At 39.6% G+C, this 25,797-nt stretch overlaps 1 protein-coding gene across 9 annotated transcripts in view; it reads left to right on the top strand.

Moving 5' to 3' along the window:
• sema5a (sema domain, seven thrombospondin repeats (type 1 and type 1-like), transmembrane domain (TM) and short cytoplasmic domain, (semaphorin) 5A) overlaps positions 1-25,797 on the top strand; it is a 237,150-nt gene that overhangs the window by 187,421 nt on the left and 23,932 nt on the right. For 8 of the 9 annotated variants that reach the window (XR_011885429.1, XR_011885428.1, XM_072253469.1 and 5 more), the window contains 3 exons: positions 6,527-6,674; positions 17,853-18,078; positions 24,550-24,768. Coding sequence is in view for 7 of the 9 variants with exons in the window: in XM_072253469.1 (XP_072109570.1) it covers positions 6,527-6,674; positions 17,853-18,078; positions 24,550-24,768 (593 nt within the window). In the remaining 2 variants the exon portion in view is untranslated. The remainder of the gene's footprint in view (positions 1-6,526; positions 6,675-17,852; positions 18,079-24,549; positions 24,769-25,797) is intronic. The other variant, XM_072253474.1, reaches the window with a different exon arrangement.

Here is a 25,797-nt window from a genome sequence, read left to right as displayed (position 1 = left end):
ACATTTTTGTTATCTACAGTAACAATGAGCCTGAGCTGCCAAATTACACCCTGTAATCAATTAACCTAGATGTCTTTGGAATGTGGGAATTTAGCTCAAATGTTTTAAAATATCAGTGATATTATGTTTAAGAATCTAGTTCTCTACAATTTAGTATCAGATTTATTAGGAATACCATGCAATATCTAATAATAATCTGCATGTCGTACAAGGGATATTTGGAGCTAAGCAACAGAGCTGCGATAATATTTATGTTTTAATCAAAACTAAACTCAAAGCAGGTACTGGCAAAGGAAAGAACTGAGCTAATTTAGTAATTTGTTTTTCAGTCAACAATGACATTATAATCCTCTGTTTGTGCTGCTGTTCCTATCTGTACCTTGCAGCTTGACAAGGCTGTATTCTTTTTTTAAAAAAGTTCCAGAGATAACATTTGAAATCTTTAAACCTTTTCATGTTACTTAATGAAGCGTATTGTTCTGAAAATGTGTCCTTGATTTTCCTTTCACACATGGGCGGGCCCCAGAATTTTCTGAAAGTTGTTGTGTGTGAGTGATGTACCTTGTTAGTCAAGTGCAGATTGACAAGGAAGATACCCAAAACCACAGAACATCTGACAACTCCACTCATCCTTAAATAATCACTTCTTTTTAACCAGACTCTGGTCAACCCGTCCATTCACCTTATTTTCTTCTCTTAGGCCCCGATAATAACTCTGTCTCACTGACAACTGCACTCCCTCCTGATAACCCTCACACTCCCTGCCAATAACCCATATATCAATCAGACTTTGACAGCGGTCATTTCCTCAGTCTGTAATTCAGCAGTACACAGAGAGAAGTGTGGAAAGCCATTTCAGGAGTACCAAATGCCTTTGGCACGAGAGAACCTATCTTAAACCACAAATTTGGTGCTGTGCTATGACAGTTTACTGCACTTCCCCAGGCCTGCATCAATTTTTTAATCAATATATCAAACAAATATGGGCCATATAACCTATTTTTAAGTTAATCCCAAAGCGAAATAGAGGTATTACTAATCGAGAACAATTATTGGTTATTACATAATCTAGTTTAAAAACAGTTTTTCAGTTACACCTCAACGTGCTGTAAGCACAAGTGCAAGTGATGAGATAGGTTCTTTAAGTCCCAATGACATCAAATAGCTGCTGAGTAAAGATGGTCAAAATTAGACATGAAGCCATCTTCAGTGAATGGTTTGCTTCCTCTTGTTGCCTATACTTACACTTGAAGAATCATTAAATTAAGTGTATGAATATAAAATCACCATATATTCTCTTCTTTTTCTTGCTATCTGCCCCCTAGTTGATTTCACTTTTTACATTTCTCAAATCAGCATTAACTTTACTTTGAGAAAGGTTATGAAAGCTGACTTGACTACATTAAGTTTCTATGTCTCCTCAGTTAAACGATAAGTTAACATAAAATAGTTACTACATATTCCTGAATTACTTTGCTGAAAGAATTACAGGCCAAATTTGGAGTATTGTGTACAGTTCTGGTCATCGAATTATAGGAAAAATGTCAATAAAATTGAGAGAGTACAGAGGAGATTTACTAGAATGTTGCCCGGGTTTCATCCCCTAAGTTACAGAGAAAGGTTGAACAAGTTGGGTCTTTATTCTTTGGAGTATAGAAGGTTGAGGGGGGACTTGATAGAGGTATTTAAAATTTTGAGGGGGATAGATAGAGATGACGTGGATAGGCTTTTTCCATTGAGAGTGGGGGAGATTCAAACACGAGGACATGAGTTGAGAGTTAAAGAGCAAAAGTTTAGGGGTAACATGAGGGGGACTTCCTTTACTCAGAGAGTGGTAGCTGTGTGAAACGAGTTTCCAGCAGAAGTGGTTGAGGCAGGTTCGATGTTGTCATTTAAAGTTAAATTGGATAGATATATGGACAGGAAAGGAATGGAGGGTTATGGGCTGAGTGCAGGTTGGTGGGACTAGGTGAGAGTAAGAGTTTGGCATGGACTAGAAGGGCCGAGATGGCCTGTTTCTGTGCTGTAATTGTTATATGGTTATGGTTATTAAAGCATTAAAGACACCAGAATCCATAGATTGATATTTCAGCTAGATTCAGTGATTTTGGGAAGCACAGACAAAAGATAATAGTCACAATGAAAGTGGTAAATAATGCAGAGTAACGATTTTGTGAATTTTTTTTAGAATTGTATACTAACATGCTGCTATGTATTTAAATGTGTTGAACATAACTATCAAAAAAATCTTTCTAAATGCCAAGGTTAAATATTTGTTGATTAGACTATAGCCAATTCTACACATTGGAGACAGATTGGCAATTAAAAAATGGTCCCAGGTGGGAGATATAATTTAAATGATGTAGCTGTAGTGTTTTAGTTATTTTAGTCTGGAGATCTTCTTTTAACTGGAAGACATGTTACTAATTGCATTGGCAAGGAACCACACAAAATAGGTGATGATAAATGATGGTCCAGGTGGTTTTCTTCATAACACAGCTATATGCCAGTAGAGTTCCAGGTGTAGAAATCTTGCCTGATTAATTACTTCTGAGACTTGTCCTTGCCTTTTCATTAAAAATAGTAACATGCAGAGAGTTCCCTGATATCTTTTAAGACAAAAATTATTTTCCACACATGAAGTTTTTAAAAAAATGTTTGTATATTATCCCTTGTTTGATTGCAATTTGTCCACTGTTTGCAAGATGGAATCTTGTTCTATTGTGTACATCCAGTTTGTTTGCATGTCTTTCCAATTAGTGTGAAAGGAAACTCACTTTATAACCAAAATTTATTAGTTTAACCCCATACGTAACTTTCAAGGATGTGAATAACTTGTATTAGTTCATCGAGGAAGGAGTAGTAGAGATTTAGTCTTCTGAACAATAGACTGCAGTCTCTCTTGAAGTGCTGCTGATAGAAGCAGGAAACTTGGCTGCAACTTTTAATTTAGAGCAGTGCTCTGATTTATTCTCTAATAGATTCTCAGTGAAAAAAATATACCTAATGTTTTTAGAAATAATGTAGCTATTTTAGAAATGAATCTGACTTTGTTTAAATGGTTAATTCAGCACCTTAGGAAACAGGTCTTTGAAGACAATATTGTTTTTGGTTTTTAATTTGTCTGGTATCCCCGATAAGATTTCATTTTGTACAGTTTGAACATGATTTGCAAGGAGTTGTTTTCTTCTGTGAAAGGCTGTGTTCATATCATGTGATCATTCTGTATTAAAAGCTCTTTGCTATTTGCGTTTCTACATGTCAGATGGCTGTGATTAGCTGAATGAAGGCAGCCTTTGCGTGCAGCTGCTTGGCAAGTTCACAAAACCTGAGCAGTCAGCAGAGTTTTCACAGTGCTGAGGCCCCATGCACTGCTCTGAGCCGCGGGGTTTGCCAAGGTCTGGGAGGATTAGTTCTTGTTCTACGTCACTTATGCCTTTCACCTGCTAGAAATCAGCTTTTGCATTTATGTTCCTGTGAGCTATGCTTACTTCTTTATTTTCCTTACATGGATATTATAAATGTCTTTAAGAAACAACGGAATTTTAATTGTCGGCATGCAAGCATCTCAGCACAGAAGATAAAGAATAAAAGGTAGATAGACATGCATCAGGATGCTGAAGATATCAGATACGTTTGTGTTTATTACATCAAGTATGATTCCCTGAAGCAAGTGGGAGCAGTAAGAGAGCAATGAGATGCTATTTTGCACACCTGAATAATGTTCTCGGTTGAATAAAGCTAGATCAAATTATCCACCTGGCCACATTTACATGGGCTGGAGATGGAGGGTAGATCAAACTGACTGGATCCAGGAGGTAATTATCTGGCAAGATCTGGCGAGATGGCGACTGGCTCTGGTTAACATATAGCTAAAGCCCTGCCCACTGAATGCCCTGACAGGCTTTTTCTGGGATAAGCTATGCCTTATCAAAGCTGGTAAGTTTTTTTTTGTTTACAGATTTTTTAAATTAAAAATTTAAATAATAAAATAGGTAAATTCCAAACCTAAGAAATGGTTGAAAACACCAACCTTTTTTCACCTCATCTCCGGGTCATGAATTCCTATTCAACTGAAGGGGGTTTCTGATCTTCTGAAGTGTTTCACACCTGTAGAACCTGAAAGGCAGTTTCTCCAGCATGACAGTCTCAGCACATTATTCAGTGTAATTTGCCTTGCACAGGAGCGTAACGCAGGAATTTAAATTTGACCGCTTTTGGGGGAGCATATTAAACATGCACCTTATCCACATCCACACACATCCCGAAAACATAACAATTACGGAGGGGCTTCTCTTTCTGATCTGGACGTGATATGTAAATACAGTGCTGTGCAAAAGTCTTGGGCACATTTGTAGCTAGGATGCCTAAGACTTGCACAGTACTGTACTTATCAACATGGAGCAGAAAGTGAGTTTGTAAATCTGGCAGCAGCGAAGGATGATGAGAGTGGAGTGCTGCGGTAGGGGTATAGGATAGGCGGTAGTGAAGGAGTGCCGGGGATGGAGGGTAGCACGCATGCAGACACACCCAGGCCTGAGACACCAGGCAAGGTCATTTGATTCCAAACAATTGGGTTATTGACCATTACAGAATGTCACTCTGGTGCTTCCTGCTCCCTCCCCCCTCCCTTCCCCTTTTCCCAACCTTGATTCCTCTCTCCCTGTCCCCTTCAAACTCTCAGTCCATAATAGAGACCCATATCAGAATCAGGTTTATCATCACTCACGTATGTCATGAAATTTGTTTAATCTTGCAGCATCATTACAGTGCAATACATAATATTACTCCAGTACTGTGCAAAAGTCTTAGGCACCCTAGCTATATACAAGTGCCTAAAACTTTTGCACAGAAATTTGGGAGAAATGCCACAGTACAAGGGATAAGGTTGTAAAACAATAGAGACAATATTTCCTTGTGGCGAGGAGGTAAATTCTGTTTACTTCTGTATTGCTTCTCAGGAGATTGTTCAACCAAGTTTGTTTGAGCTGGTATTTCTTAAGAACAATTCCATGCTTCATTTTATCCATGGAATCTCTATTTGTTTTTAGATTCTAATATAGAGTCAGACCTGTATTCATCAGCTTGGCTAGCAATGCATTCCAAATCTGAACAGCTTGTTGGGACAAAGCTAATGACCACCACTTTGCTTCACCTTTTAAGCATGACTTTTCTTCCAGTCTTTGAACCAATCTTTCAACTGCCCGTCAGCAGAGAGTGAGACCGTTCTCAGTGCACAGTCCTTCTCAATTGCATATGGCCAACTCCACCTCAAATGTCCTCGGCAGTTTCTGATCCCTGTTGTCCAGGTGCACTGAGTAAGATTGCTAATGCTTGTCATGTTGAACCTTGAGCAAAGCAGGGATTGCAGCTCTTGGGCACGACTCTATATGGTGAAGAGCACTCTGGCACTGGAATGTGAGGTCTGGCATGGCATTGGAAAACTCTGCTGTTGCTTTAGGTTATTATTCCTTATTTTGCGTTTGGTTCTTTATGCCAGCCATATTGGAGATTGCCTCTTCCCATAGTTTTAAGAACCTGTGTCAAATCCATTGTTGCTTTAAGGTATAAAACATGATGGTAGGAAGACCCTGGAGGGATAGAGAAAAACAGATAAACTTTTGGAAATATTTAGAAGTCTGAAGTCTGAATATCTTTATTGTCATTGTTGTGGAGCAATGAAACACAGTTTAGCAGCTCAACATTTTGCAGCATGACAAAGAATATATACATAAAATAAACTCTAAAACCTCAGAAGTGCAGTCCAAAATTAATAATATATGGATGGGGTGTAGGACTATTGCACACCTGCCATTCCTGGAAGTGTGATGCATTTAGCTGCCGCCGTCTTAGGAGGGGGGCAGGAGAAGGGAAGGGGGTGTTTCACTCAAGTTTCACTCGTACTAAAATTCTGGCAGAAGCATGGTCATGTGATCAGTGTACAAAAGGTTTGCTAATTCAGGAGCATGTACAACTCGGTAGTATAATTGCATTTGAAAAAGCTTACCTTAATGATGTCGCTAGGTTCAGCAAAACTTCCATTCAGTGAAGGTTTGATTATCATGCCACCTTTGTGTTGAATCAGATATTATGAATTAGAGCTGCATCATTCAGAGCAGCTTGCAAAGGTCTAAGCACAGTCAGCTGCTCAATACATTACAAGTTATGAGAGAGAGTATGAAGATATTCTTTATTACTCATAGTGATGTCCTTTGTTCATTTAAAAACATTAATCTTTTCTCATTAAACAGTTTTACTGCTGTATTTAATTCCAGTGTAATATAATTTTAATCTTATTTTGTTTGATTTTCATTAAAGTGGCACACTTGTGCCTGCAGATTTTTTTCCAACTTGCATAAAACTGGTAATGTCCTTTAAACTGTCCTCCTTACCTTAAATTATTATTTGTGGGAAAAGGCAGTGGGAAGTTATATCAAAGGGAAAGAAAGGCAAAAATAAAACTAATTCATGCTTTGTTTGCTACGATGGACACAACAATGAATGATCTTTTTTGTTTCCTTTCTAGGTATTGCAATGAGCATCTTCATTGTCCTCCACACACATTCTGGACTCCGTGGGGTCCTTGGGAACGCTGCACTGCGCAATGCGGAGGAGGGGTACAGGCTCGAAGAAGAACATGTCAGAATGGTGATGATTGTCCAGGTTGCAATGTGGTAAGTTCATCATCATGACAAAGGTTAACAAAAATATATCGGCATCCTCTTCAATGGTGGACTTGATCCAAATTGTTTCAGGTCACAACTATTCCTCTGAATGCTGACCACCCTGAACTGCCTTGAATATGATCTTAATTTAAACAAACATTGTGCAGCAGATTGAGTGCAAATCAATTTCACTCCAACATCCTTCAATAAAGTATATAGAATATATTCTATATAGTAGAGTATACAGAAAATGTCATGGTGTGAAAAATTGTCAGCTGAGCTAATTCTAAGCATATAAAAATTATAGTGATTAGAAACATTTTCATTCAACAGGAAGAACTAGTAACCTTTTAAGACTCTTAATTCTTTTGAAGTAGGAACATTTATTGAAATTTACTAGTTCAGTTTGATTTGCTTTTGCTCATCCCACAGTAGGTGACAGAGTGACTTGGATACTTGAACAGACTTTGAGTATTTCAGTCCTGGTTTGGGCTGTGATTCATCTTCTGAGTTTTAGCAATACACTACAGGCCATTGGTCAAACACACCATAAAGCCCATCTGTCTGCTCATTTGGGGTGGGGTATGTAGGGAATGGGCTGTGCTAACTGACACTTCAAACAAGTGTGTAAAAAGCATGTTGTGTATGAGAGTTATGGACACACCCATTGTTAAGTTAAAGCAGTCTGAATGGATTAAAAACTGATGTATGTTGTGTTGAAATCTATGGGCATTTATTAAAAGCTGGGAAGCAATCTTGATCTCAAACTGCAGTTGTTCATGTTAAATAAAGCTGTTCCACTGACTCTGCAGATCCCCAGAGCTGGCTTGTGCTGACTTTTCATTAGGTAGGTCTAGTAACAAAATCCTCAAAGATGTGCATCAACTGACTGGTACTGAAGGGGAGTGGAAATTCATGGCATTTTATTTTTACCAGGGATGGAATGGGGTCACAAGACAAGGCAGAAGTTGAAATCCGCTGTGAAAAACAGACTGCTGGAGGCACTCAGCAGGATTGAGCAGAGTATGTGGAGGCAAAGGGAAGGTTGACATTTCAGTTCATGATCATGACTGAGTGTAGAGTGAAGATAACTCAGTATAAAGGGTGATGGGCAGATGGAAATGAGAAAAGTGAGCAAAGGGTATGATAATCAGGATGCAGCAGTAAGGGTGGGGAAGGAAAACGTGTGTGGGTTATCTGAAAGTGAGAAATTCAGTATTCGGTTGATGGCAGTTATCCAAGTGAAATATGTTCTTATAGTGGCTGTGAGGAAAGAGAAGTCAGCAGAGAAAATGGGAAGAGAGCGTGAAGATCAGGATGGCCATGTGCTGTAATACAGTTTCCTAGTCTGCAAATGGCCTCACTGATGGAGAGCACCAAAGGCAGTGTGCAAGGTTGGTGGATATGTACATAAATCTCTGCCTCATCTGGAAGGGCCTAGAATAAGAAGTTATCGTTTCTGTCACTCCTCCATTTACTATCAAAGCTAAAAACAACTTGAGAGGAAAGCTGAATTTCAATTATAGCATTTTTTAACATAATCTAAGCTAGGAAAGAGTTGGTTCTCTTACTGGGGAGATCTTTGGGTGGAGCTAGGACATGAATGGGGTCTTAAATTAATTCTTCAGTATTCACCAGGGAGAAGGATGTGGTGGGTAGTGTTAGGGAAAGGGTATGCTGATATTTTGGAACATGTTTATGTTAGGAAGGTAGTGTTAAAAATACAGGTTGAGCACCCCTTATCCAAAATTCCAAAATCCGAAAACCTCCGAAACCCAAATTTTTTGTGCACTAACATGACGTCACAATGTACAATTTCACAAAGCACTGGGAAGGTTCCCAGGTGCCGTGCAGGTCTCTGCATGTTACACACTACTCTGAGAAGTCACCTCACATATGTAATGAACAGGTTAATGAAAAACAGAGTTTTTAGCTGAATAGAATGTGTTGGCACGTGGTCAAGTGGTTAAGGCGTTTGTCTAGTAATCTGAAGGTCACTAGTTCGAGCCTTGGCTGAGGCAGCGTGTTGTGTCCTTGAGCAAGGCACTTAACCACACATTGCTCTGTGACGACACCGGTGCCAAGCTGTATGGGTCCTAATACCCTTCCCTTGGACAACATTGGTGGTGTGGAGAGGGGAGACTTGCAGCATGGGCGACTGCCAGTCTTTCATACAACCTGCGCCCTGGAAACCTTCCAAGGCGCAAATCCATGGTCTCACGAGACTAACAGATGCCTATAAAAAGTGAAAAATGAAGATCTTGAATGTGTATTGAAAGAGTGGATTTGTCAGTGTCGGAGTGAACATACGCTCCTTATTGGTATGCTGATCATGAAACGAGCAAAGATCTATCATGACAAATGGAAAATTGAAGGTAATTGTCCATATTCAGCAGGCTGGTTGCAGAAATTTAAGAAAGGCACGGCATAAAATTTTTAAAGATTAGTGGTGATAATGCGTCTGCTGATTATGAAGCAGCGTTGATGAGTTTGCCAAGATTGTCGCTGATGAAAATCTAACATGCTGAATGGCTACATCAATATGTATGCATGACGAACAAGAATGTCGAGAATGGGATGAACTAGAATGTCACTGATAAAACTCTGATGTGCTGAACAGCTGCATCAGTACAAATGTGTGATGAACAAGTGTAAGACAAAGACTTCTTACTGCTATCATATAAGTTCAGAGTCAGAAATGATGGTGATGCCAAACAACCACAATTTGTTCATTTGGGTGGCCAAGGAAGTAATGGCTATTAAAAATAATGTATAAAACTACCTTTGAGGTATATGTATAAGCTGTGTGTGTAATGAAAATGGATTTTGTATATAGATTTGGGTCCTATTCTCAAGATATCTCATATAGATGCAAATATTTCAAAATCCAAAACACATCCAGCCCCAGTTATTTTGGATAAGGTGTGCTCAACCTGTGTTAACACGTAAGATATAGAAAGTCAGCAGGTTGAGCAGCATCTGTGTTGGGGGAAGGAATTCTTGATCAGTGCAAGATCCTGCTTACCTGTTTTCTTTCTTGCCAAGAACACTAATAATCCTCTTGCAAAAGAGAGTATTTGTAGAATGTCTTTTTAGAGCAGCTAGTGGTTGAGCTCACTAGGGAAAAGGCAATTCTGGATTGGGTGCTGTGTAATGAACAATATCTGATTAGGGAGGTTAAGGTAGTGGAACCCTTAGGAGGTAGTGATCATAATATATAATGGAATTCATCCTGCAGTTTGAGAGGGACAAGCTAAAGTCAGATGTATCAGCATTACAATGGAGTAAAGGGAATTACAGATGTGTGAGAGGGGAGCTGCCCAAAGTTGATTGGAGGGGACATTAGCAGGGATCATAGCAGAACAACAATGGCTGAAGATTCTGGGAGCAATTTAGAAGGCACAGGATAGATACATCGCACAGATGAAGGGAAGATGATACAACTGTTGCTGATGTGGAAAGTCAAAGACAGCAATAAAGCAAAAGAGAGGGCATATAATACAGCAAAAATTAGTGGGAAGATAGAGGATTGGGAAACTTTAAAAACCAACAGAAGGCAAATAATAGTCATAAAGAGAGAAAAGATGAAATATGAAGGTAAGCTAGTCAGTAATATCAAAGAGGATACCAAAAAATTTTCAGATATATAAAGGGCACAAGAGAGTTGAGAGTAGATATGAGACCTTTGGAAAATTATGCTGGAGAGGTAGTAATGTAGACAAAGAAATGGAGGACGAACTTAGTAAGTATTTTGCGTCAGTCGTCACTGTGGAAGACTCTAATAGTATGCTAGACATTTGAGAGCGTCAGAGGACAGAAAAGAACGTAGTTGTTATTATGTAGGAGAAGGCGCTTGGAAAGCTGAAAGGTCTGCAGGTCAATAAGTCACCTGGATGAGATGGACTACATGCCAAGATTCTGGAAGAAGTAGCTGAAGAGATAGTGGAGGCATTTTTTTTAAATTGCGAAAGGGGTCCTGGGTCCCTCTTTTATAATATGATTAATTCCACAAGGAACAAAACCTGAGGCCAGGGCAGAAAAGGAAGCCTTTATCATACTTCGTCATTGCCATTTCCTGAAGTACTCCTGAGATCCTTCACTACAGCAAAAAAAAATCATCACTAGTACTCACTAGGACAGACACTATAGATGGTAGAACAATGGTACAGGCACTGAATGCATTTGTAATAAATTCTCTTTCTACAATCCTCATGACTTTAATTTTAATAATCTTTGCAATAACATCGACAACAGCTTTTAGTTCCAATAAAATGACGGGTTTCAATTTCTGAAAGAAAAACTGGCAAAGTGGGCACTTTCCGGCCACCCCAGCAGGCAGTATTGTAGGTCTACTTTATACACAAGCAATTACAGTGGGTTCACAGGCTGGAAACCAAAAGGGTAGTTGTTCTGCTGTAATACTGACTTTGCATCAATTAGACACAACTGACCCCGGTACTGGGATACTGAAATCTACCCTGCAAATCTTAAAACGTTGGCAGATACTAAAGAGAAATTACAGCAGAACATTACTCTTGAAGTAACCAAGAAAGTTTAAGCAGCTTTTATCCAATGAAAATTATTTAACAAACTCTTATAATAAAAATAAACATATACACTTGTAGAGCTATTTAAATAGTATTAGTTTTGCCACAAGAAAGATACTGATTCAGTTCTTGGAAAGACAGCTGGAAAACATCTGTGTAAACCAGGCTCCCAATTCAGTGCCATAGAGATTAACTAATGGGCAATTATTTAAAGGTTTTTTTGGGGGGGGGGCAGAAATTGCTATTGTTTGACAGGAATACAGATCATTTTGTATTGAGGTGGGGGCACACTGTATCTGGTTGGTGTGGGTGGTGGCCCCACTACTAAACTGAGTAGTTCTTGTTTTAGATGTTTCTAGTGTTAAATGTTGAATGAGTAAACCAGAGGTCCAGTAAATATTCAGAATCTTCTTGATGTTCGTAATTGCAAGACTGCGACGTGAGTTGGAGCTTTAGATCACTTTTATCTGGTCAACAACGAAAGTACTCAGTGGAGGGGCAACAGACAGGGGGACGGTTAGCAGGATGGGGTAGATAATTTCTTCTGCTTTCCTTCTCCAACCTCCCCCCCCCCCACACTAATCTGAGGTGCGACTTGCCTGAGTTTCTGAATAAGTATCCTTTGCAAAGGCGGCCATAGCTACAGGAACCAGACACCGGTGCTATTCTTGCTAGTGTGAAGGTGACAAGGATAGAAAAATTGCAACCAGTTGATTCCCAATTTGATTCTGGAATCTGGCAGTGAGGAATTGAGGAATGTTGGAGTTGTTTATCTCATTGCCTGACAGCTGAAGGTCTCACTTTAACAGAATGGGCAGGTGGATGCGGTTACCTCAAAAACAGAAGTTGCAACCTTGAATATTTCATGAATTCAGAAACTATATAAAATTTCTATAAATCAGATTCTTCCTCCTGGAACCTAGCCGCAAAAGGATGCAGATCTGTGGATTTCACGTCTGGTTTTCTGATATAGTCTGACACTTAAAATCTGAAGGAACAACACGGTTTTAAGTGATAAGATGGTAAACAAAAAGTGTTAGAGTCTATCAGACAGAGAACTTCCAAAATCTATGGACAGGAAAAACTGGGATGGGAATGGGATAGTGAATGAAGGTATGGCTCTGGCAAAAAAGCATTTTGAACTTCGGATGACAATGAAGCTATGTGGTCCATTAAACCCTATCTGGCTCCCAAGGAATCAATTCCATTCCCCTTCCTTATTTCCCTGTATCGCTGCAACTTGCTCTCGCACATACCATCAAATTTCCTTTGATTATTTAGACACTTACCTAATTTGCAAGGCAAGAGGAACCCGGAGAACTGACTCTGTTCCAGAGAGAATGTGCAAACTCCATACATCCGTGGTCAGAATCACACTTAGGTTCATGGAGCTTCAAGGCAGCTGACAATTCCTTATGCAAAAATATTAGGGACCTAATATTCAAAAAGGTAATTGACCAGCAGATATCAGTTCCATGTTTGGGTAGTGATGTTTTCCCCACATGTTGTGGCAAGCAGAAACATCATTTGTTTCTATCTGCTTCACAATATTGGTTACATGGCAACCTATCCAATTGAAATATATCCTAATATTTCACTGCCTTATCTTTCAATTAAGCTGTCAGAGCCATTTACTGCTAGATTCCCAGTAGGGCAATTTTTATGGGCTATGAGAAGTTATGACAATAGTAGTGAAGAGTTGCTAACCATCTCTAGTCAAGCTGTTTCAGGACAGTAGAAAATTTCCCAGATAAATCCAGTCAAGCTAATTGTGTCTATTTAGTTTGTTACTGTGAACATCTACCTGGATACAGTGAAAACCTTGTCTTGCATAATCTTTATACAGATCAAACCATTACACACAGTGCATTGAGCTCGAATAAGGCAACACAATAACAATGGAGTATAAAATGGTAACAGCTACTGAAAGGTAGACAATGAAGTGCAAGATCACAACGAGGTAGATTTAGGAGGCCAAGAGTCCAGTTTATTGTACAAGGGGCCTGTTGAAGGATCTGGTAACAGTGGGGTAGAAGCTGTCCTTGAGCCTGATGGTATGCACTTTCAGGGTTTTGTATCCTCTGCCCAATGGGAGAGGGGTGAAGAGAGAGTGTTCAGGGTAAGTTCCTTTACGGAGGCAGCTTGAGAAGTGTAGACAGACTCCATAGAGAGGAGGCTGATTCCTAGGATACACTAAACTGTGTCTCAACTCTGCACTTTCTTGCAGTCACATGCAAAGCAGTTGCTGTACCAAGCTGTTATGTGATTAGATGAATGCATTTGTGATGCATCGATTAAAAAATTGGTAAGGATTGACAGGGACGTGCTAGGTTTCTTTAGCCTCCTGAGGAGGCAGAGGTGTTGGTGAGCTTTCTTGGCTGTGTTGTCTACGTGGTTGGATTAGCACGAGCTATTGGTGATGTTCACTACTAGGGACTTGAAGCTTGCAACCTGAACATTGTTGATATAGACAGGAGCATGTATTCCATCCCTCTTTCTGAAGTCAATGACCAGCTCTTTTGATTTGTTGACATTGAGGGAAAGTTTGTTGTCATAACACCTTGTCACTAAGCTCTCTATCTCCTTCCTCTACCTCGGCTTGTTGTATTTGAGGTGCAGCCCATTACAGTGGTATCATCTGCAAACTTATAGATAGACTGACCACCTAGTCATGGATGAACAGGAAGTAGAGTAGGGAGCTGAGGACACAACTTTGTGGGGCCAGGGAGAAGCCATCCACCGTAGACGTGTTTCTGTGCTAGGCAAATTGCAGTCAGTTGCTTGGAAAGCTGGACTTGATACGTGCCAGACCAGCCTCTCAAAGCACTTTGTGATGGTAGATGTTAGAGCCACTGGACAGTAGTCATTAAGGAATGTTATCTTGTTTTTTCTTGGGTACTGGGTTGATTGTGGTCTTCTTAAGGCAGGAAGTAACCACATCCTGAAGCTAGGTTAAAATTGTCTGTAAATAAATGTGCGGGGTAAAGCACACAGGATCTAAGGACATCATCTGAGCCCTGTGCTTTCCACAGGTTCACTCTCAAGAAAACTGATCTTGCAACTGTGGCATTGACTGTAGACTTAAGGTGCACTGGAAACTGTCAGGGTGCGCAGTGACATATCTGTTATCTTCTGTTCAATACACTTACTGAATGTGTTCAACTCATTGGGAAGGGATGTGCTGTCATTGGTGATGCTGCCCGACTTCATTTTGTAAACCATTATAGAATGTAATGACAGCTGGACTGAAACTCAATTTTGGACTGGTACTGTCTGAGCATCTCTGATGACTTTTTGGAGGCCATATCTTGATTTTTTTATAAAGGGCAGGGTCACCTGATTTGAAAGCAGATCTAGACTTCAGAAGGGACTCGATCTTCTGGTTCAGTTTGGGAACATCCAGCTTTTCACTGACTATGGCTTCAGGAAGCCCTAGTAAAGGTGAAGTTAGTGGCAAAGATAAAAACTACTCCAAAGATTGAAATCATATTTTGCCACCACTAACTGCTGCACCATCAATATCCCAGATGTCACATTTGACCAGAAGCTCAACCATGTAAGTACTGAGTACAAGATCAAGTCAGGGGTTGGGTTTCATGTGGTGATTAATTGGCTTCCAGAAATACCAGAGCCTTTCCATCAGTTACAATGGACAAGTTAGGTGCTTGACGAAGTACCCTTCATGTGCCTGGATCAGTGCAGCTCCAACAACTTGATGTTTGATCGTGTCTGAGAAAAGGGAGCTCACTTGATTGGCACCCAGTCCACAGAAGTAAATGTTCCTTTTCCCACTGGTACACAGAAACTGCAGTATGTACTATTTCCAAAATGTACTGTAGTTACATACCTATTGCCAACATCAAAAAGGCAAGAGGGCAGGAGCTACATGGGAATACTACTAATTGTATACTCTGCCCAAGTTAAACAGCTTAGTGTCTTGGAAGCGTATTGCTGTTCATTTATTGTTAATGAGTATAAATCCTGGAATTTCTACCCAGTCGGACCATAGCTGATAGGATTACAATGATTCACGATGGTGGCTCATCACCTCTTTCGCGAGTGTTTAAGAATGGACAGTAAATGCATTGCCAGCAATGACCAGATCCCCAAAAAATGAATGAAAATGAATTGAATTTCAGAGACAGAATAGTCGACTACTGTGTAGCTTCTTTTGTGTTAAATAGATCATGGACAGTTTTTTTTCTGGTCATTCATGTTTTCCAAGGGGAAAAGAAAAACTTCTTTAATGAGATAGTGAGTAACAGATTACCTAGAGCGACAGTAACGTTTAGCATAATGTGGTAAACCATATATATATGTTGTAACTGGGTTACCTGTCTGGACTCGCCCCTCTGCTGACTGCTCCCGTGGCTCCTCCCACAGGCCCCTGAATAAAGGCGATTGTGCCACTGCTCCTCCCTCAGTCCAGGACAGATACTCAGCATGGACGTTTGACCACTTACTGTTAATAAAAGCCTTTCAGTATTTACTCTACTTCCAGTCTTTTGGAGTAATTGATAGTGCATCACATAATATAATAATAGGAGTAATAAGTCCACTTGACCATCAAACCTGCTCTGCTTTTCAACATGATTACAATTGATCTGTCCCAAGCCTCATCTCCTCATTGCCAGATCCTAAATGATCCAGCCTCCACAAGCCTCTGGGATAGAGAGATCCCATGATTCACCACTCTATATAATTGTTCCTACAAAGTTTAGGATATATTTATTATAAAATGTGCGGGAAACAAGTCCTGCAGACAATATGAGTAAGCAAATAACATTCAGAACTGAAATTCACAAAAGTGAGTCCACAGCCACGAAGTCAGTCATCACTGCAACTGATCCAGGAGTCTGTTAATTTCAGGCCCCAGCCTCAGTTCAGCACAGAGATGTGTAAACCTTGCACAGCAGCAAGCTGAACACCAGCCCTGACACCCTAACCTTTTCAATCTGGCCTGGTATTTAAATCAGCCAAGCCTTGAACCATTTCTCGCTCTCGGCCCAGGCCTGGGCCCTACCACTTTGATATGCTCTTGGGCCTCGGCCCTGCCAAACACCCTGTAATGTTGCCACTTTGTTCCTTGATTTGAGATTCTCCCATTGGTGCAAATAGTGTCAGAGCGTACAGCATGGGTGCAGACACATCAACCCAACGATTCCATGATGATCACATTGTTCAGCTAGTTAGTCCCAATTTCCTGCTTTCAGCCCATATCCCTCCAGGCCCCTCCCCTTCATGTACATACCCAAGTTCTTAAATGACAATATCTTACTTGCTCTTGCAGCTCATTCCATATACTCACCACCTTCTGCATGAAAAACTTGTCTTCTTGGGTCCCTTTAGTCTTTCCCCTCTCACCCCAAATCTATGTCTCCAAGTTTTGGACTCCCCCATTTTATCCATGCCTCTCATAACTTGAAAGACTTCTGTAAGGTCACTCCTCATTCTACACCCCAAAGAATAAAGACCCAGCCTACGCATCCTTTCCCTATAACTCTGTCCCTCCAGTCCTGGCAAGATCCTCAAATATTTTCTGGGCTCTTTCCAGTTTAACCACATCTTTCCTGTAACAGGCTGATCAAAAACAGTAGAAGTATTCCAGGTGCCCCCTCACCAATAACTTCTATAGCTGCGACTTAATACTTCATCTCCTATATTTAATGCCCTGACTGATGAAGGCTTGTGTGTTAAATGCCTCCCACTTTCCTGTCCACCTGTGACACTGCACTCATACTTCTCAGTCCCTTTATTATGTGCCCTAGTACTCTACCTACAGTGGGTTAACTTTCCAAAATACGTCACGTGTTTAACATGCTGTAAAATTACATGGAAGTTCAACTTGTGAGATGGAATCTAGATTTTTTGGTTTACTTGAATTACTTTTTCATTACCTAACACAAAAAAAATTAACACAATGTGTTAAATTTTCAGATAAAGATTTCTGTAGAGAACAAATGCCATATATAATAATTATGGTTTAAGACCAAAAATAAATTGTTCTTCAGATTTTTATCTTCTAATAGGTAGAAATTACCTGAAGCTGGGATCATGATCGCAAATTTATGTGAGGTAGAGCACAGCAGTATACTGTTAGAGAATTATTTTTTTCTCAGCTCAAGCTGGTAAAACATGAGGTACAGGCATAACAAAACACGTTCATTTCTCAATCGCTAGGAATTTTCAAACTATTCTAGTGGCGTTTAGTATTGTGGTTTTCTGAAGACTTATGTAGATATTTTTGTGTAGGGCTAATTATTTAATGCTATTGCATAGTGACTTTGGGATGATACCAGTTGTAGATATTGATATTAGGACAACATATTATTATTACAACCTTTCATTAGGTTCTATTACTCACCTAAAGTTCCACGGTAATATTATTCACAGTACATAATATTACTTCCTTATGTCCTACAATTGGAAAGCAGCCCATCCTCTTGTTTAAATTTGCTGAATAAAATCAGATATATTACATTTTTTCTACATTGAAAGTGAACAATGTTCACCACATCAGTGTTTTCCTTTTGTATCCTGAGATATGAAAGTATTTAAGCCAGTCGCTAGCCCACCAATGCATTAATTTCTATTGTGCTAAAATATTAATTTTGTTCATTTTGTTTTTATAAATGTGTAGGAATATCAACTTTGTAACACCAACTTGTGTCCAGAACTGAAGAAGACCACTCCTTGGACTCCATGGACACCTGTTAACATTTCTGACAATGGAGGTCATTATGAGCAGAGATTTAGGTACACGTGCAAGGCACGCTTGGCTGACCCAAACCTATTAGATGTTGGCCGTCAAAGGATAGAGATGCGGTACTGTTCCAGTGATGGATCGACAGGTTGTTCTGCAGGCGGTGAGTGGATAGCAGAATCTTGAGTTTTGGAATTATGTAGCTTCCCTCAGACATGAACAATTAAGAACTTTGATTTAGTGTACTTAAGATCATAGAAAATTACCTTCAAATGTTTCCCCCGCAGCCCATGGATCCGTAAGCAGCCCAAATAGATGGTTAAGATGTGGTTGCAGACATCATAACAAGCTATGGACTGTATCAACATTTCTCAGTCTTTTATTTTGAAAGGTTGAGCCTATCTATGAATTTTTAAAATAAGGGACAGTTGTATTATGCTCAAGCATAATAATTAATTGCTAATAAGGCCCTATTATTTTTGGCACATAGGTTTAAAAACTTGACACACAATATTGACATGAAGATGTTTGCAAAAAGATGTCTTCATGATGTAAATCACAAACATGAAGAAAAACTGCAGATGCTGGAAATCCTGATGAAGGGTCTCGAGCTCAAACAATGATTGTTCATTCTTTCCCATGGATGAGCTCCTCCAGCATTTTGTGTGTGTGTGTGTTGCTTTACATGATGTAATTCTGCTTCCAACCATTCGCACTCTTCATTTTCATGATTTACAGAAAGCAATTTGAGCCTCTTGTGCAGTAGAGACTCCAGTAAAAACGCAGTTCATTCGTTTTAGGGTATGGCAAATTATTAAAATACTAATTAGCAAGCAAGTTTCCTTCATCTAATGGGCTATTCTGTGTATGTGAAAACCAAAACCAAAGTACAACCCAGGAAGCAACATAACTCTTCGAGTCCTAGGTTGGTTTATATTTGGCAGGAACAAATGGATAGAAATTAAAAGTGAAAATATTTCTGGTTTTCTTCCTTAGTACAGAGTTCACAAGCCCTGAAGACAATCTTCTACCAATCTGGCTAAGCTCGGCTAACTCAGCACAGGCTTGGGACTGAGCTTGGAACCAGATTTGCACCTACAAATATGGTCTCCACAAAATTAACTACACCAACTCTTAATGCACTGATTTGTATGCTTACCCTTGATAGCAGAAACTTCAGATGTACCAAATTAGATGCTAAATGCAATAGCTGCCTGAAGGGAGTTTTAAGAGAATGTTGATTTTGGAAAAATTGATTTGCGGTGTGTGTAGTGAAAAAAAACGGTAAACCGTATAAGGAATAGATTGTAAAAGTAACTTTACAAAAGTGAGGAACAACCTTTTGCAGATGTAATGTAAGAAAGTTATCCATTAGGATCTGGAATATACTGCTAGAGATAGAAGTGAAAACAGGTTTATTTGTAAAATTCAGGAAGAAGATGCTGAAGTATCAGAAATGAAGGGATTTGTGGGGCTTTTTAGAGTGGTTACGGGTAGAGACTAGCGATTGCATACATTTTAAAAATCATAACTGTGTTCTCTGAGCTTTACTGTGCATGCATCCTGGCACAAGTAAATGAACAGCTCATATTAGAGAGATTAGTTGAGAGAAATAGCCCAATAATTTCAGTACACAATTCATTCTATCTATCTCTGTTTCCAACATATAGGCTTGTGCTGCCTACTAGCCTAAAGTTCCATGAAGGATTGTTGGCTGGTCTGTCATTGCAGTTGCATATTCTATTCTTTGCACCTACACACAGAAATACTAAAGTTGGGAACATGGAGGACATCAGGTGCATGCATCTAACCTTGTACTCTACCCCTGCACTCACATCAATCCAGTGGTGGTGTGTATATTGCAGAGCCTGTGGGCCAGATATACCAGCCACATCAGCACATTCAGCACAGCCCATTCATTGGAGCAGGCTTGGCAATTTTCATGGAATAAAATAATTCAATTTTTTTTCATTTTGCTGTATACTTTAATGGAGGATTTGAATTATAGAAAGTTTACAATGTGGAAAATTATTTGCCTATTGAGTTTGTGTCAGAGGAATAAAAGCTTTTGACCTCATCTCTCACTTTGCAGTACTTGGCTTAGCATGCCACAATTTTTGAAATGCAGGTTCAAATTCAGACATATTTATTTATCACATGTACATTGAAATGTACAGAGAAATGTGTCATTTGTGTTGACCACCAGCACAACATAAGTGTCCCCGCACATTCTGGCGCCTACATAGCATACCCACAATGTTCACAGAGCACCAACAACAACAGGACAGCAACGAAACAATACAGGTGAAACAAGTCTCCCTCTCCTTCTCCCTTGCCCTTGCCCTCTCCATCTCTCTCTGTCTCAGTTACACAGATATACCCCTCTAGTGGACTTGGAAATTGGGCCTTCAACCTCCCCAGTGCATTTGCAGACTCGTAAAATCAAGGATTTGGACATTAGGCCTCAACTTTCAGAATTCCAATTGACCTTCAGGTTTTGATCTTTGACATTGACACCAGGACTTGCTAATGATAAAGAATGAGGGCCCCAACAGCCAGGCTTCAAACTCCAGACTTGCTGATGATAGGGCCATGAACACTAGGCCTTGAACTCTGTTCTTCTGGCCAGGCAGAACCTGATCTTGGAACTCACAAATGACTTGCTGACCTGGTGGGGGCACCAGACCTCATCCTCACTGGTCTGTCAGTCCAACATCTTTCCACAGGTGCCCTTTGTCACATATCCATGTCATTGGCTTTTGAACACAGAGCAGAGACCCAGACTCCAGCCAGGCCTCTAACTCCCCCATATTCCTGTCCCTAACCAGATCCCTAATTCCCCTCCTCTCCCCAAAACCATCCCTACAAACATAAAAAAACTGAGCCATGACCTCATTAGAGTTTGAGCTTTGTTTAAATGTGGTTATGGTTTCTGTATCTTCAGTAACTGAGCTGTAGACTCCTACCATAATCATTTCCCCTCTCATTCTTCTTCCTTATTTTAAATATATGGCTCCTGATTTTGATCCATCAGTAAAGGGAAATCGTTTCTTCCTATTTGTCTATGGCCTTCATATTTTTATACATCTCAATTAATCTCAGCTACTTCTTTTCCAAAGTTGGCTCTCAATATTTTCCAATTTGCCAATTTTGGCAAGATTGGAATGCTACAATCTTTGGCGACCAGAACTCTGCACATAACTCACTGTGTGGCCTGACAAGTGTTCTACATAGCACCGTTTCCCTGCTCGCTTATTCTGTGCAGTGGCTAATAAGGGAAAGTATCTTGTAAGTCTATAACCACATTATCTACCTGGTCGGTTTCCTTCCATGTTTTTGAGGATGCAAATTACAATTGTCTCCGTTCCCTCACGCTTTGTAATCCCTTCACATTCATTGTACAATCTTTTGTCTTGTTGCATCTCCCCAAATGCATCAATGTTACAATATTGCTTCCTAGGATTAAATTCATCTGCCCTGTTTCTGCATGATAAGTCAGACTTTTGTTCTCCTGATATCCGAAGTTTTCCTTCCCGCTGTCGACAGCCATGTTTTGTATCATCTGAAAATGTATTTCTTGTGTCCTCTATATTTATATAAAAATCATGAATACGAATGTGAAAATACAAATGGATTCTTTGTTTGGAGCCTAATGGAGTCCCACTGGTAAGAGCCTTTGAATTACAATACCAGCAGCCATTGCCTTTTGTCATTGACTCAGTTTGATCTTCCATTCTCCTTTGATCCCAAATTCTTTATGCTTTTTTGAGCAGCCTGCTATGTTGGAACTTGTCAAAAGCTTTGCTAAAATCAATGTAGACTATATCAAACACACTGCCTTCTTTATTACCTCCTCAAAAAATTCAATCAATGTGGTTCACACAAGACTTTTGCTTAACAAATACACGCTGACTGCTCTTGATTAATCTGTGCCTTTTGAAATAAAGTTCTGCACTGACCCTCAACATTATGGGTGAAATCGATTAAATTGCTCCCGAAAGATCAATTTCTTGAGCAGCATGCACATAATGCTGGAGGATCACAGCAGGTCGTTCAGCATCTATGGAGGGAAACAAACTGTTGATGTTTTGGGCAGAGGTATTTCACCAGATCAATTTCTGGATTTTTTTTTAGTAAGGACAATGTGAGAATTATAAGGTATTTTGAAACATGATTAGGATAAATCTTTGTAAATGAGTTGGTAATGTGAGCCCTTGCAGTTAAGGTCAATTCCAAAAATGTAGACAGGCAGATAGAGATAGTATTATATGGAATACCCAGAAAAATACACCAGTGGAGTCCTTGAAATAAAACCACTAATTATTTAAACAATAAAAAGGAGAAACTGGTAAATGGGTGGGGGAATAAGTCAGTTAACAAGTCTCACGACATATGCTGGTGATATTAGATCTGACTCTAATAACCCTTCCAGAAAGCTGGCAGGCCCTTTCATCGAAGAAAGATGATATCTGTTTCTGTTTAATTTGTTTCTGTCTCTTTTTAGTCATCTTCAAGGACAGACTAGGCAAAGGCCTTGACCAGGAAAGCTGTTAAAGATTTCAGAAAACCCCACTGAAATAGTTTTTTGTTGCACCTATATCATAAGAGGGTAAAACATAGGAGCAGAATTAGGCTATTCAACCTGTTGAGTCTTCTCCCACATTCCATCATGGCTGATTTATTATCCCTCTCATCCCCATTCTTCTGCCTTCTCCCCGTAACCCTGACTAATCAAGAACCTGTCAACCCACTTTAAATGTACCCGATGACTTGGCCACCACAGCCACCCACAGATTCACTAACCTCTGGCTAATAAAATTCCTCCTCATCTCTGTTCTAAATGGACATCCCTCTATTATGAGGCTGTGCCCTCTGGTTCTAGACTCCCTCACTATAGGAAACACCCTCTCAACGTGCACTCTATCTCGGCCTTTCAATATTTAGCAGGTTCCAATGAGATTACCACCCCCCCACACCCCACCACCAATTCTTTTAAACTCCAGCATGTCTAGGTCCAAAGCCATAAAACTCACCTAATATGTTAACCCTCTCATGTTTGGAATCATTCTCATGAACCTCCTCTGGACTCTCATCAAAGCCAGCACATCCTTTCTTACATAAAGGGCCCAAAGCTGCTCACAATCCTCCAAGTGTGGTCTGGTCAATGCCTTATTACATCCTTGTTTTTATATTCTGGTCCTCTTGAAATGAATGGTAACATTGCAAATTGCCTTCATTACCACAGACTCAACCTGCAAGTTAACCTTTAGGGAATCCTTCTCAAGGGCTCCCAAGTCCTTTTGCACCTCTCACTTTTACCCTTTCTCCCCATTTAAAAAATAGTGTACGTCTTAAATCCTTCTACTTATGTGCACGGCTATACACTTACCTATATCTGCCATTTTCTTGCTTATTCTCCCGATTGTCTACGTTCTTCTGCTGACTCCCTGTTTCCTCAACACTACCTGCCCCTTCACCTCTCTTCTATCCTCTGCAAACATGCCCACAGTGTCATCAATTCCATCATCCAAATTATTGATATATACAGTAATATGAAAAGAAGTGGTACCAATACCAACCCCTGCAGAACACCACTAATCACCAGGAGTCAACCAGAAAAAGCCCCCGTTATTCCCACACTTCACCTCCTGTCAATCAGCTAATTTTCTGTCCATACTTGTATCGTTCCTGTGATACCATGAGCTCTAATCTTGTTAAGCAGCTTCATGTGTGGCACCTTGTTAAAGGCCATCTGAAAGTCTATCATGAGATGTTATTTGTTTTGTGCTCCTGTATAGGGTCAATGCACTTCCAAAACTAATGGATTGGTACAGTAATGAATAATAACGAGCTTTTGGTTCAGAATGTGATAGCATATCTCAGGAAAGTTATATTGGTCTTGAGAGGCTTGGAGTGTTATATCCGTTCTTAAAATTTATGGCTTTTTCCAGACGCCAACCTCGGTGACTTGTAAGAGTTTCCCCTACTTGTTCCACTTGTTAAAGTGCAAGGCCTGTTCTATTATAGTCATCACGTGCTTATGCTCCTACCAACAGAGGTATTTTTAGACTGTGGTCTAGAAACTTCCTGTTAAGGGTATTTTAATCTTACTCTCATTTTTCTTCTATTCTTTGACTTCAGTGGGTTGATCTCCCATCTCAGCACCATCACTTTGGCTGCACTTGACTCTGTTTCTACATAAAGTCCCATTAATCCAGCAGTTCTGTGAGCTTCAGCCATCAATGGCTGTCTGATAGCCTTCTTGTGAAGTCTATCGCCCTGGTCTGCAAGTTTTCGCAGATTTGGGAAACTGCCTGCTGGTCCTGTGACAGGTTAACCTAGGCACAATTATAGCAGTTTTATTGATATCAGTGGGGAAAAGCAGCCAGGGATTGGTAAATAGACCTTGTTGTTTGAACTAATTCAATTTGCTTTGCATTTAATGTTCTCTTTTAAGTTTAATATTATTTATATTTTTAAATATTTTAATACTTCCATGATGATATTGAATATTTATGAAACTGTGCTTCGATACACTGCCACCATTTGCTTTTCTCAGTAGATAAAGAATTTATATTTTTAGTTCCAAGTTTAAGACTTTGATTCTATGACTTTATCCCCTTTTTTCTTAAAGGGTTTTCTGGAAGCATCTTACGATATGGGAGGTTTTCTGTTTACACAGTCAATGGGGCTTGGTCTGCCTGGCTGCCGTGGACACAGTGTAGCAGAGACTGCAGTCGAGGAATTCGAAGTCGTAAACGATTGTGCAATAATCCTGAGCCAAGGAATGGAGGAATTCCCTGCCTAGGGCAATCAGTTGAATACCAGGAATGTAATATCATGCCTTGTCCAGGTATGTGCTGCTGCTCTGTGCCTGAAAATGACCTGTATAAAGGTGACAGGCTAAAACTGAGGATTCCAAATAAAATGAATGTTTCAAGTCTTAGCAATTATATTCTTTCCCCCCTGTATATTATGCATGAAGAGAAGGAAAGGTGGGGAAAAGTAGAAATACGCACATATCAACATTGTCAAATATGAATATGAATTGATATTAACCTTTCCCATTGCCAGGAACACCTAAAGACTGTACCTAAGATTTATGTGGTATATTCTCTTCATATCTTTCTATATCTACCTCTAATATCCTACAAGGCCATACTGTTTTATCTACCGTAAGTTGTGTGAAGTGGTACATGATCTCTACTGGGATTCTAATCCTGAGCATTTATTTTAACCTACAGGCAGCTGAATTACTTACTGTCTGTTCATATTATGCAAAGGTAGAATTAGTAAAAACGTTATTTCATTGGTCTGTATATAGTCTAATATTAAAATAATTTCTAAATCCAAATAACACATAGTTTTGGATCTATTAAAGCACTTGTAGAAATAAACGAAGTTTCTGTTTATTTTGATAAATTAGAGGAGATTGGTATCATAGTTAATATCTATTCAGGTTCATTTCTGCATTTGCCTGTTAATAGTTTGATTTATGACTGATGTTACTGTTGCTTTTCCCATGCCTTAAAATAATCTATTCTAGACTGGCTACCTACAGTAACAAGAATTGTTCCTGGACATTGATCTATATATAAGAGGAGTTTACAAATATTGGATATTTTTAAAGAAATTTTTGGCTCAAGAGAAAAGGTGTTAAGGTAGAACTCCTGTGGTTGCCAGTGGCAAGAATGGAAGGTAAAAACAATTTCAAACCAAATTGTTATTGAGACATTTTTAGAGAATGGAACATAATTTAATTTAATTCAGGATAAACCTTTGGACCTTCGTGTATTATAAAACCTGTCATAGACCATCAGAGAATTTGGGACTCATGTTTATCCAAAATTTTTTTTTCATATGCCCAAGCTAATAATAAATA

This window comes from Mobula birostris, chromosome 3 (genome assembly GCF_030028105.1).
Source record: "Mobula birostris isolate sMobBir1 chromosome 3, sMobBir1.hap1, whole genome shotgun sequence".
NCBI classification, from domain to species: Eukaryota; Metazoa; Chordata; class Chondrichthyes; order Myliobatiformes; family Myliobatidae; genus Mobula; species Mobula birostris.
Note: the sequence above shows the minus strand (reverse complement) of the source record. Positions and strands in the feature narration are given on the sequence as shown.